The sequence below is a fragment of the Cricetulus griseus genome, chromosome 5, assembly GCF_003668045.3.
Source record: "Cricetulus griseus strain 17A/GY chromosome 5, alternate assembly CriGri-PICRH-1.0, whole genome shotgun sequence".
In the NCBI taxonomy this organism is placed as follows: domain Eukaryota; kingdom Metazoa; phylum Chordata; class Mammalia; order Rodentia; family Cricetidae; genus Cricetulus; species Cricetulus griseus.
Genome location: NC_048598.1, coordinates 31,977,836 through 31,989,850, shown reverse-complemented (window position 1 = coordinate 31,989,850; position 12,015 = coordinate 31,977,836). Strand labels below are relative to the sequence as shown.

Below are 12,015 nucleotides of genomic sequence, written 5' to 3'. Positions count from 1 at the left end.
GGTAGGATAAGGTTACTAGAGACGGTGGGGGTCGGGAAATGCTTGATGGGATTCTTCTTCTTTGTGGAAAAAAGAAAATGTACACACACACACACACACACACACACACACACACACACACACACACACACACACACACCCCTCCATTCAGACTCCTCATAGGAGTAGGAGCTAGAAGAAGGAATGTAGAGTTCAGGAATACTTTCTCATGTCTTGCAAGTTCTCCTCTTCTCTCTCCTCCTCCTCTCTCTCCATCTGGAGAACTCTGAGCCAGGCCTTATGTCCCACCCTTCCACCACTATCATCCTCTGTCCTGTCACCATTCTCTCTAAACATCTGGAATGGTCTCCCCACGTTCACCTCTCCAGTCTGTTTTCCCATACCTGCATGACAGCTTTTCTATGGAGTACAGACTCATTGTAGCCCAGCTCTACCTAAAACCCAAGGCTCTCACAGCACACACCAGCCTGTGCACAGCCCTGGACACCGCCCTACAGCAGCTTTCGGCTCTCAGAGGTTCAATTCAATTCACCCTCTCTGAGGAATGAATGACGCCCATGTACTCACTCTCACAGGTCCCAAAGCCTAGTAGCAAGGCTTGGACCTGCAAATGCCAGTCACTGTCCTGAAGCCTCACCTGTGAGCTCAATGGTCCTCTAAACACCAGCAAGTTTCCCTCATGTGACCTTTCTCTCCCCTGTCTAGAATTAAAGGCATAGACCTGCAGGCTGGCAGCAAGCAGGAAGCCCCTCATGAAGCCCCTTTCACTTGGTGGGGTTAGGGGCTTCTTTTATAAATTTTGTTATTTTTGAAATTATAATTACATCATTTCACCTTCCCTTTCTTCCCTCTAAACCCTCCCATATCCCTCTCCTTGCTCTTTCAAATCCATGCCCTTTTTTTCATTAATTGTTATATAATACATAACTACAACATTCTCAGTCTGTATAACAGTGGTTTTCCATCTTCCTAATGCTGCGACCCTTTTAATACACTTCCTCTGGTTGTGGTGACCTCCAATAATAAAATTATTTGCATTGCTACTTCATAATAGCAATTTGTTACTGTTATGAATCATAATGTAAGTATCTATGTTTTCCAATGGTCTTAGGTGACCCCTATGAAAAGGTTGTTTGACCCCAAAGGGCCACAACCTACAGGTTGAGAACCGCTGCTGTATGTTATTTGTACATACGTTTTCAGGGCTGACCATTTGGTATTGGATAACTAATTGGTGTGCTCTTCCCTGGGAAAAACTACTTCTACTGCTCTTTGAATTCCTTAGTTGGCTGTAGCTCTTTGTGTAGGGTTGAGGCCTTGTGGGCTTTCTCCATACACTTTAGCATAACCATTATTTTTGTCCTTCAGCTCATTTTAAGGCTGTCATGTTGGTGAGATTTTATGTGTGTGGTTCCTGAAATTTGTAAAGACACACTCTCCCAACAAACTCCCCGATCCTCTGGCTCTTAAAATCTTCCTGACCCCTCTTCCACAATGATCCTTGAGCTTTAGGTGTGGGAGTTGTATTATAGATGTATCCATTGGAACTCTCTGCATTTTGATTGGTTTTGGATTTCAATAATGGTCTCCACCTGTTGCAAAGAACAGGAGTTTTTGTTTGTTTTGATTGTCTCTTTTTATTAAGGGTGAGGATTACTATATGTGGGTATAAGAACAAATAATTCTAATGTAGTTAGCTTTGAACCAGATTGAGTGAGATGATGTGGAAATAAAAGACAGAATATAACCTCTCCAATATGGTCACCATGTCAGGAGGGGATGTTTTCTGAAGAAAGACAAATTCCTCTGTTTAGGAGGATACACCATCCTTTGGACTCCCTTATCAGGAGCTTCCCAGATCCTGACAGTCAGTCAGTGCTATCAGTCGAATCAACCCTCTGCCCTGTGTTTATCAGCCCACATGAGGCTATTAGATCACTAACTCTTTTGTCGGGGATTGTGCTGGTTTAGTAAAGTTACAGCCATTGGTTCTCCTCCAAGATCCATGACTTCACTAGCCCCAGGTAGTCAGCTAGGTTTCCAGTACCAGGCATGGTTTGCCTCCTGTTGAGTGGGTCTTGAGTCCAATTTAGGAAACTGTTGGTTTCCACCAATATATGTGTGCCACTACTGCGCCCTTTTGCTTGTTGTGTCATGCCGATCATTGTTGTGGTCCATAGGTGTCACAGCTGGATAAGGCTGTTGGCTGGGTTGCCTCCCTCCTTTGGAAGTTCTTCTGGTATTGTTGTACATATGGAAAACTACCCAGCTCTTAACAAAAGTTAATTCATAAACTTTACAGGTAATGGATGGAACTAGAAAAGATCATATTGAATGAGGTAACTCAGACTCAGGAAGACGAACGTCACATGTTCTCTCCCATCTGAGGCTCCTAGCTCCAAATCTTCAGATGTGAGGACATAGCCTAGAGTAACTGCAGAAACTAGGAAAGTGAAAAGGGACCACTTCTGGGGTGGGAGTGTGGGAAAAATAGAGAGCGGAATAGCAAGGTACAAATAATCTGATGGCAACAATAAGAAAAATGGAAGGGGCACTAATTGGAAATGAGGAGGGAGATAAATATAAGAGAGTAATATAACAGTAACAATGTCTGAAAAAATATAAGGAATCATACTAGTAACAATCTACCAAAAACCAAAAAAAAACAATGATGGGGAAAGTATTTCTGTGTATGTTTATCTTATTGATTGTTAAATAAAATACTGTTTGGCCCATAAGACAGCAAGTAGACGCGACTAGGAGTCAAAGAGGATTCTGGGAAATGTAGTAGAGAAGTGGTGCTCCAGGCAGGAAGTGACATTGCAAGGAGACTCATATTTAAGTGAAAGAGAAACAGGAAGGGTTCCTCTTTCCCCTCCGCTCCTGCTCCAACAGCACAATGTGATCCACTGACAAAGAGGGACGCCAACAAGACGTCCGATAAGATAAGTCTTATAAAATATATAGGTTTATGATAGTTAAGACTGAGCTAACAGATGAGAATCCTAGTCATTGGCCAAGCAGCATTGTACCTAATACAAGTTTCTGTGTATTCATTTGGGCCCTAACTCAGGCCTGTGGCTGGCATAAAGCTCACCCATGGCAGTGGGGCTCAGGCGGCTTTTGGCAGAAAGATTTATCGTAACAAACCTATATATACACATCTGTATATAAATATGCATATGTAATTTAAATGAAAATTTCCCATCTGGGTTTACAATGCTCCCTCCAAGAGCCAAAGACCACCTCACAAAAACCCCAATACCGGATATTAGAAGCCCTCTTCTGAGTTGTTGGCCAAGGCTGCCCAAGAGACTTACAAGTCGTACAGACTATTGCTGTTGCCCTTTGTTTCCTCCCAGAGATGGGAAGTAAGTCCTTGTTGCTGCAGACATCATATACTTCAGACACAGGGTCCAGAAGCCCCTGAGCTGGACCTGACCTGGAAGCCTCCTCCCTTGGGACCAGCTTTTGGGGTGGTGCCTCTTTAACAATGAGGACCAGGCTTGGAGGTAAAGGATGGGAAGCCAAAACTCAAAGCTGGAATCAACCTGTCATTATCGGAGATAACCTGCTGTTTCATGGTTCCTGTTTGTCTATTCCGCAGTTTACAGCATGCATGAAATAGGGTGAGGTGTTCTGATCCGCATAGCATCATAGAGATGCTGATGAGCTTCATTTTGTAGTTGAGGTTCAATAACTTTCCCTAATCATACAGGTTAATCTGAGGCTCAAATCTTCTGGCTCTGGTATCACTTTTCCCCTTCATCACCTCACACTCGGGCAGATAGAAGCTTGTGGATAAACATCAGTGAGTGAATAGCTCTTTTCCTAGCCAGATACTACAGAGGATTGTAGAAATTAATGATATTTTGTTTCTAGGGAACTGAGGTAACGTTGTCCTATTCTCTCTCTCTCTCAAACCCACCCCCACAAGCACACACGGGAAGATTGATGGGCACCTATTGTTCACTTTACAAGAATAGATGAATGGCATTTCTGTCAGTGATACTTGAAGCAACAAAAGGAGAGGCTCTTCCAGTGACTTCTTTTGCGTACTATCCCATGGAAGCCCTGACTTTTCATTCATACCACTGAGGAGATATTTGATTGTTTCCTGAAAATGCTAATAACACAAAGCTCATAAATACTAATGAAATGCTATAGATTAGCAGAGCTCAGCAAGTAACCTAGGGAGCCTAGACAAGAATTCTTAGATTAAAAAATATAAAGAATACCTTTTAATCGAATTTTCCCCAGACTGGGTTCCCAGACGTTAATGAGTACTCTCTCTGGCTATGTGGAGAGCTGACTCTAACAAGTACCTTTAAGAATGCAGAAGTGAATTATTGACTTAGCTTTAGTTGAAAAAAATCTATTTATTCAAAGGGTATTTTAGGTACCACGGGATGGACGTGTTTAAGACAAAGGTGGGAGTGTAGGAGAGCCTGCGACGTTGAGATAAACATATCACTCAAATTCATGCTCCTATTTCAGCCAACTAAGCAATCTAAGTTGGAGTTTGCTTATTATATTTGTCTTTTATGACACAATCCTTCAATAATAATAATTGCTCTGGGTTCCAAAAGCTGGTGTCAGAAACCATAATTTTGTCATTCATTGCTGAATCTACTATGCCCAGCACAGACTCTGGCACAAATCAAATGTCCAATAAATGTTTGTTAAATGGATAAAGGGCTTTCTTACAATATTTTACAGGACTTTGCAGATCTGTGATCTTTTCCTAAATGTCAGCTTGGATCTCCATGACGGCTAAAGCTCCCACAAAAGACCCATTCTCTATCCTAGCCGTCATTCGTCCTTCTCATTTCCTCCTCTCCCACTCTGGACTTCAGGCCCATTGGAAGGCAAGCCTGTTCTTCCATGCATGTTCTAGACATTGCTCTGCCTGAGATGTTTAAATGTCCTTTTTGCCCAGTTCTCCATCAAAATCCCGTCTGTCTTTAAGAGAATCTTTAAGTGGTTAGAAACTGCCCTGATGTTGTCCATGGCCCAGGACCCTTCCTCTGGCTGATGCCCTTCTCCTCCTTGCAGAGCCCAGCACACCCTGATGCACAACAGTTTGTGGGTAAGTGTGGCCTTGGTGTCACTGCATGTGAGTCCCAGATACTGTGCTAGGAGCCCTTGGTCCCAGGATGGCTATGTGTGGGATCAAGTGAGAGGAGACCACCCAAACCCTCCCACAACAGAACAGAAAACTTTCTCTTAAGTCAGTGGTTCTCAACCTGTGAGTTGAGACCCCTTGGGACTCCCATATCAGATATCTTGCATATCAGATGTTTCCATTATTATTTATAACTGTAGCAATTTACAGTCATGAAGTAGTAGCAACAAAATACTTTTATGGGGGGGGGTTGTCCACAACATGAGGAACTGTATTAAAGGGTCACAGCATTAGGAAAGTTGAGAACCACTATTCTAAGTAAACCAAAACATACTGGGTATACAAGACTAAGCAACGCAAAGGGCCATGGGAAAAAGACAACAAAAGTTCAGAGAAGTTCTTGTGTGTGTGTGTGTGTGTGTGTGTGTGTGTGTGTGTGTGTGTGTGGCTGGGGGGGGGGCACTGTGGAGTTATGGCTTATGTGTGTTTGTGGATGGGATAGGGGGTTCCCTGTGGAGTTACCACCGAAGGTTACTTTTCTCTCCAGGGAGCCTGGAGTCTTGGAATTGAAATGGAGCGTAGGCAGATCAAAATCCACATCATGGAATGTCTCCACCCCTCGCAGGGCCTTCCTTAGGCAATGCCTCCAATGAGAGGATATGACTTTCTACAGTCCTTTTTACTTTGTCGCACAGTGAATTTTAGTTTGGGCTTACACTTTCTATAAGCCCGCACTTAGGAAGGAGCTGGGTTCGTTCTGGGTCTTTATGCATTAGGGAAGTGTCTCAGACTAGGAAATCAATCTCTTTGCAGACTGCTCTACAGTAGAATGGGATAAATGCTTAAGTCAGTCTGAAGACTAGCTAAGGATTGTAAGACTCTGCAAATCCTGGGCTACTTGCCAAAAACGGGTTAATTCCATACAAAGGACTAGGAGGCCCGGAGCAATGTCTGTGCACAGTTCACTCACTGGAGATCCAGAGCCAAACTTCCCAGAAAGAGGATGTTCAACTCTGCCACTCATGTATCTTGTGACTTGTGCCTCCATCTCTAGCTGAGGGATGGAGGATGATGATATTAAGTGAGTGAGTGTGAAGTGAATTCATAGGTAGAGTGTGCCTGGAACAATACCTGGCACATAATAAATGCTTTAAAAACATAGGCTAAAATCATTGTTGCACTTTTATAGCAATACTTCAGTTCCTGTGGGCCATAGGGTATGGTTATAGGTGCCAATCTGTGCAAATAATACCATTTGGATCAAGGCCAAATGTCAGCAGACCAGGCCAGGTGGAGCTGGGATATGGCCACTGAGTATATGGGACAATTATAGAGCACATTATCCAAGGAATTATACCTCCTCTAGGGCACCTTGTAACCTACCACTATGTGGAGCACATCCTTAGGCTCCAGGCAACAGCACCAAACCTGAACTAATCTGGAATTTGGAGCTCAGGATACGCACAGGGCTCCTGGTGCACCAGCCTATGCTATAGCACCATCCTATTGGTCACTTAAAAGACAGCATGCCCCAACCACTCAGGAGTCTATGGATGGACATTGTAAGTTCAAGCCTATATTGGTTGACATATAGAGACCCTGTTTGTAAGCGAAGCACTAAGTAAAATGCAATGTAATTCACATCATTATCATCCTCTGCTTGTCAGTGTCCTTGGGAGGATGCCGGATTTATTACCCAAAACTCTGGGCATTCCCTACAGTTCACGTAGCCTCGGACAGCCTCCCCCATCACCCTAGACCTCATATAATCATCCTTAAGTGATAGAACTGGCCAGAAGTCTCCAGCCTGAAAATCAGTTATTCTTGCTATTTGAGTCCAGAGTAATGTATTAACACAGCAATGGGTTGCCTCACTTTTTTGGAATCATGTGTTCCTAAAGTCATCTCTGATCACACCCTCTGAGACTTTATGTCTGAGTGCTGCTCCCTGACATGTGTGTGGACAGGGGGAGATGTGAAGAAAGAGAATCAACTTGTATAAGAATAAGAGGATGGCCCATCTTCCGAGCTTGGAATATGGGCCCCATGCCTGTTCCCAAGCATCAGTTCCCAGGGGCTATTAGGCTTCTCTCCCTGGGGAACAAAGGACCAGGTAGGGAAGAGGCTGGAAAGGCTTGCTTGGAAGTAGCAAGTGGGATGATAAAGAGGGAGAAGGCAGAAAGAAGAAAGGACCAGATTTGGGAGTAGGGTGTGAGGAGAAAGGAAGCTAGGGAGTTGGAAAAAGAGCAAGCACCCAGTAAGGGTGACAGGGATGTGGCAAGATGAGGACGTCTTAGCCAGGAAGAGGAACTCTACTCCTACTTTAAGCTTTAAGAAGCATTACAAATGATAAGCTGTGATCCTAGGGAGTCATACGTGAAGCTATCATACGGGAAATACACATTCATCACCTGCCAGGTGAACTACAGTTGAGAAAAGATTGAGACTTGTCACTTGAGAGGGCATAGGGGGAGAATTAACTAGAAAACACATGGTATACACACTGATTAATTTATCCAACAACTGCTGAACTAGGTGCTCAGGTCTGACATAACATTAATTCTTTTACCCTAAGTCTAATATCATGTGTGTTCATTATGACAACGGGTTAATGGCTATTGACTCATTACATTCACTCCAAAAATTGTTGATTCATTCTCCTTTCTAAGCATAAAGCCTCCAACACTGTGAAAATGATGGACCATCCATCTGCATTTCTCTTGAATTGTCTGTTTTACTCTCTCTAGGTGCTCCTGCTGGCATGCTCAAACCCGAAGCCAAGAGGGGAATCAATGACAAGTGACCACAGCGTTCTCTGGAGCCCAGGGCTTGTTAGATAATTGAATCCTCAGGCCGCACACTAGCCCAGCATCATGGAGAGAAACAGTTCCTTCTTCAACTCTATCTGGGAAACCATCCGGACCAGACATGAAAGGGGCATCTTCAACACCGTCTGCCTGGCTGTCCTCCTGGGGCTGCCCCTAGTGGTGGTTCTTACACTCCTCTTCATCTGCTGCCATTGCTGCTGCAGCAGGCCACCCAAGAGTGGTCAACAGCCAGACCAAAACAAGAAGAAGAAGAAAAAGAAGAAGAAGAAAAAGGATGAAGACCTCTGGATCTCTGCTCAACCCAAGCTCCTCCAGATGGAGAAGAGGCCATCACTGCCTCTCTAGTGAGCAAGGAAGCAGAGTGTCCTCCCCTTTGAGTCCAGCCACAGAGACTTGGGAGGAGCCTTCACAGTGATGCACTCATGCCTAAAGATTACTTACCCAAGGAACAAATGTCAGACTGAGCATCCCAATGGATGGGAGCATATGGACAATTCTTACACTGTCTTGGCAGCTATGTGTCCAATAACAGTGCTCTGTGTTGTAGTCCCAAGCATGTATTACACTGTCTCTGGTATACTCTATCACAAAAGCACAGAAAACATGTATACATGCACTTTAGAAAGAGTCTGAGGATATACACATGGCCACTGTATGTATGTATATTTAGACAATAGGTACATGGGACAGCATATTCTGTTTATCATGTGGCCATTTAATATGTACTTTGCTCAAATATGCACACTTACAAAAATGTCTTATGGGAAGACGTGTCCAGACTTAGTCACATATGCACAATTAAATAGCCATGCAAGGCCCTATGCACTGTCTGTATTCCATTCAGGTTGGAGAGGGGTGCTTTCCTATCCTTACACCTACATAGTATTTTACTGGAAATACATGGGGAACCTGGTACAGTCCCCCATCCCAGTGTATATTGATACAGACATAGATAGTGGTTCCTGTATGCTTCTGACCTTTTACCTGTGCCTAAAAGTTTAAAGTATGATTCCAAATCCATTCAAAGCTCTTGGTTTGCAACTCTCAACAAGGTCCTCATTACCACTGGCAGGCATTTAATGTGGTTCAAGACCTCTCGGGGACATTATCCCATAACTACTCAGCAAGGTGCCCTTTTCTAAGCAGTGATGAACAGCTCTTGGCAGTGACTACTAGAAATCTATGGAAACCCATGTATTCTCTTCAATGGGCTGCAGTTATGTGCCCGTGCAATGTATATACATATAGAACAGGTAAGGAGATGCCCCATATAAGCTAATTATGTTCTGTGTGGATAAAGGCTTTCAGAAAGGAAAAAGACATAAGGTCATCACAAGTCCAGTCTCAAAAGCAGAACACACACTGGAAGCAATCCCCTGCACTTGTAGCAGTATATGGTGTGTTGCAGGTGCAATATAGAAACCATAATTTGAATGAAAGATTAAACTGTAAAGTCATTTGTTGCTATTTATGTTGATGATCAGGCAAATATCTTGTACATAGTAGGTACTCATAACTGTGGGTGGATGTACAATGATGTTAAGGATAAAGTTGTAATACCTCACGCCTCACAGTCCCCCCCCCCATAACCTGTTCTTTTACGATACTCCACCAACAGCTACAAAAGATGAGACTAGGTATGGAGACCAGGGTTGTGTTGGCATATGTGCCCTGTGGTACCTGAGGACATGCCCATAAGATCTTTTCTGAGTGGAGGAGATCCTTTCCTCCCCAAGCTAGGAGAATGAACTGCTTGGTGTTTTGATTATACTTGTGGCCATGTTACAAAGGTAGAGAATTCCCAACTAACAGCTCATTTGCACATCTACTGGGGAGCTCTTTAAATATTTCCCCCACGGAGACCATTATAGAAAGTGCCAAATCGCTGTCTAATTAATGGCATGGCCAAATTATGACATGACAGTAGCAAGAAAAATCCCTGAATGTGATGAGACTGTGAATGGAAAGCTGTACTCTGCTTGCTCACTTGGGCTACCTGGTACTCATGGTTGGAGAATGGCTAGCTAGTGGTGGCTCTTATGCCTGGGTCTTCTAACAGACAGAGCAGTCATATTCAGTCTCTCATCCTACAAGACTCCAATGTCTCTAGGCAAACTGGCCTCTTTGACCAGAGCAGCACTTTCTGATTCTCCGCCCCTTTGTCACATGGGGAGCTTGTTGTAGTGCACCTGGCTGTCCTCCACATGTCACAGAATAGTCTGGCTTCTCCCCATACCACACACCCCTCTCTCTGTCAATTGCTACCCACCAGGTGTCCTTCCCACCTCTAACTCTCAGTCACCCTAAGACAGAAGACCTGGGATAAAGGTGGAGCCAGACAGCGGAGATGGGATGTCAGATAACAGTCTGCAAGAATGGATCACCAGGATCAGGGACCACACAAATAACATGGTTTCCGTGACAACTGGCTGCCAGTTTGAATTAAGACAGCAGTCAGTTGTCACTGATGCCATAACAAGGCCCCTGTCTCCAGACACAGTGTACCCACTGCTTTCTAATCAAATGGACTCAAGCCGGTTCCTATCACGAAACACCCAGAAAGTCGATTCTCAGTTGCTTCCATTCCCTGGAATCCAGGAGTTCCAACCCTGATTGGATCACCACTTCCTGACCCCTTCCTGTCACAACTTCTCCAACAGCCTTTATAGAACACCTAGGATGCAGGAACAATGATGTGATAGGCCCCCAGGCTGCTACTGGGGAGCAGAAGCCCAAAGCAGTGCTTGGTGTCCTCTCTTCCCGCATCACTCTTTCCCATTCTCCTCTTATTGCTTCTTCTCCCTGCACCGTGCAAGTTCATGACTCTCCACGCCACCCCCCCCCCCCGCAGTCCATCCCAGAGCCACAGATACAGTCAATGGGTCGGGGTGGGGTGCTCAGGACCTGTGTCTGCCTGACCCATCTGCGGAGGGCAAATTATTGGAGAACATAAGAGACTTTGGGGGGAGGTGATGGAGGGATGATGCCTCAGCAGTCAAGTGCACCTGTTGCTCTTATAGAAAGAAGACCCAGGGGCCAGACACATACATGGTGCCCATGTATAGATGCAGGAAACACGCGTTCATATAAAATAAATGTCTTAAAATTTTTCATAAGGAGGATTCATTCATAAAGAAGAGGCCTTCTAAACTGGCACAGGCTTGGGAAGGGGGCCCCCATGCTGAACTCTTAGGATGCCTTAATCACATCCAGATACGGTCAGAGGGGTCTTTATCCATTGTTCAATGGATTCTTTTGATTTCTTGGGAGGAGGAAAAAGAACAAACAGGAAAATGTAAAGAAAGGGCAGTCACCTTTTCAAGAAGAATATACAAATGATCAAAGCTGTACAGTATTTGTCAGTATTTTTTTCTGTAAAATTCAAATACACATGAAGTTTATTTAAATAAATATTTTGAAACTGAAATCCTCTTTGCATGTTGGAGGGAGTTACTTGCTGTCCTATCACTAAGATGTAATTCTCACTCAGAAATGACAGATGGAGGGACTCTTCCTGATTGGTCAGTGCCCTCTAAGAATCTCGGGTCCAAGGACCAGGAATGAGACATCTCTCCCCTTTTTACAAAGCAGGCAACTTTGGAGACTGAACTGGGTAATTGATGGCTGCAGAAAAACATACTGATATTCCCTGGAGACACTTAGGAACCATTTCTCAGTGATGTCGACCAGAGTCTTTTTAAAGGAAAATGAAGAAATATTATAGATCATTTTTAAGAAAATCAGTACCTCTGGGTTAATATGTTGCTGTGAAACAAAGTATTAAGGACCCTGCAGTAGCTTTTAGGGACACAGATGCGTGTGTCTATGTGCATGTATTTATATAAGCACATATACCTTTTTTCTAAATCAACCACAACTTTTCGATACTTAGAAAATGAAGTTATTTGGATGCTCCTGGTTCCTCTCTCACCCATGCTTAGCTTGTCATTAAAGTAGAAGCCACCTAGTGTGCTGGCCAACAAGAGCAAGATGGTGGAAATGTTCTCTTCCAACACTGCCCAGTCTGCTACTATTAGCCACATCGGACTTAGTTCACTAAAT

The 12,015-nt window shown here is 44.0% G+C and overlaps 1 protein-coding gene across 3 annotated transcripts in view; it reads left to right on the top strand.

The window, feature by feature from the left end:
- The window catches only part of Kiaa0040 (KIAA0040 ortholog), a 35,381-nt gene extending 24,001 nt beyond the window's left edge, over positions 1-11,380 (top strand). For 2 of the 3 annotated variants that reach the window (XM_027417268.2, XM_027417267.2), the window contains one exon: positions 7,873-11,380. In XM_027417268.2, coding sequence (XP_027273069.1) covers positions 7,999-8,298 — 300 coding nt within the window. In that variant the 5' untranslated portion in view covers positions 7,873-7,998 and the 3' untranslated portion in view covers positions 8,299-11,380. Of the gene's footprint in view, positions 1-5,055; positions 5,090-7,872 lie in introns of all 3 variants that reach the window. The other variant, XM_035445224.1, reaches the window with a different exon arrangement.
- The last annotated feature ends 635 nt before the right edge of the window (positions 11,381-12,015 follow it).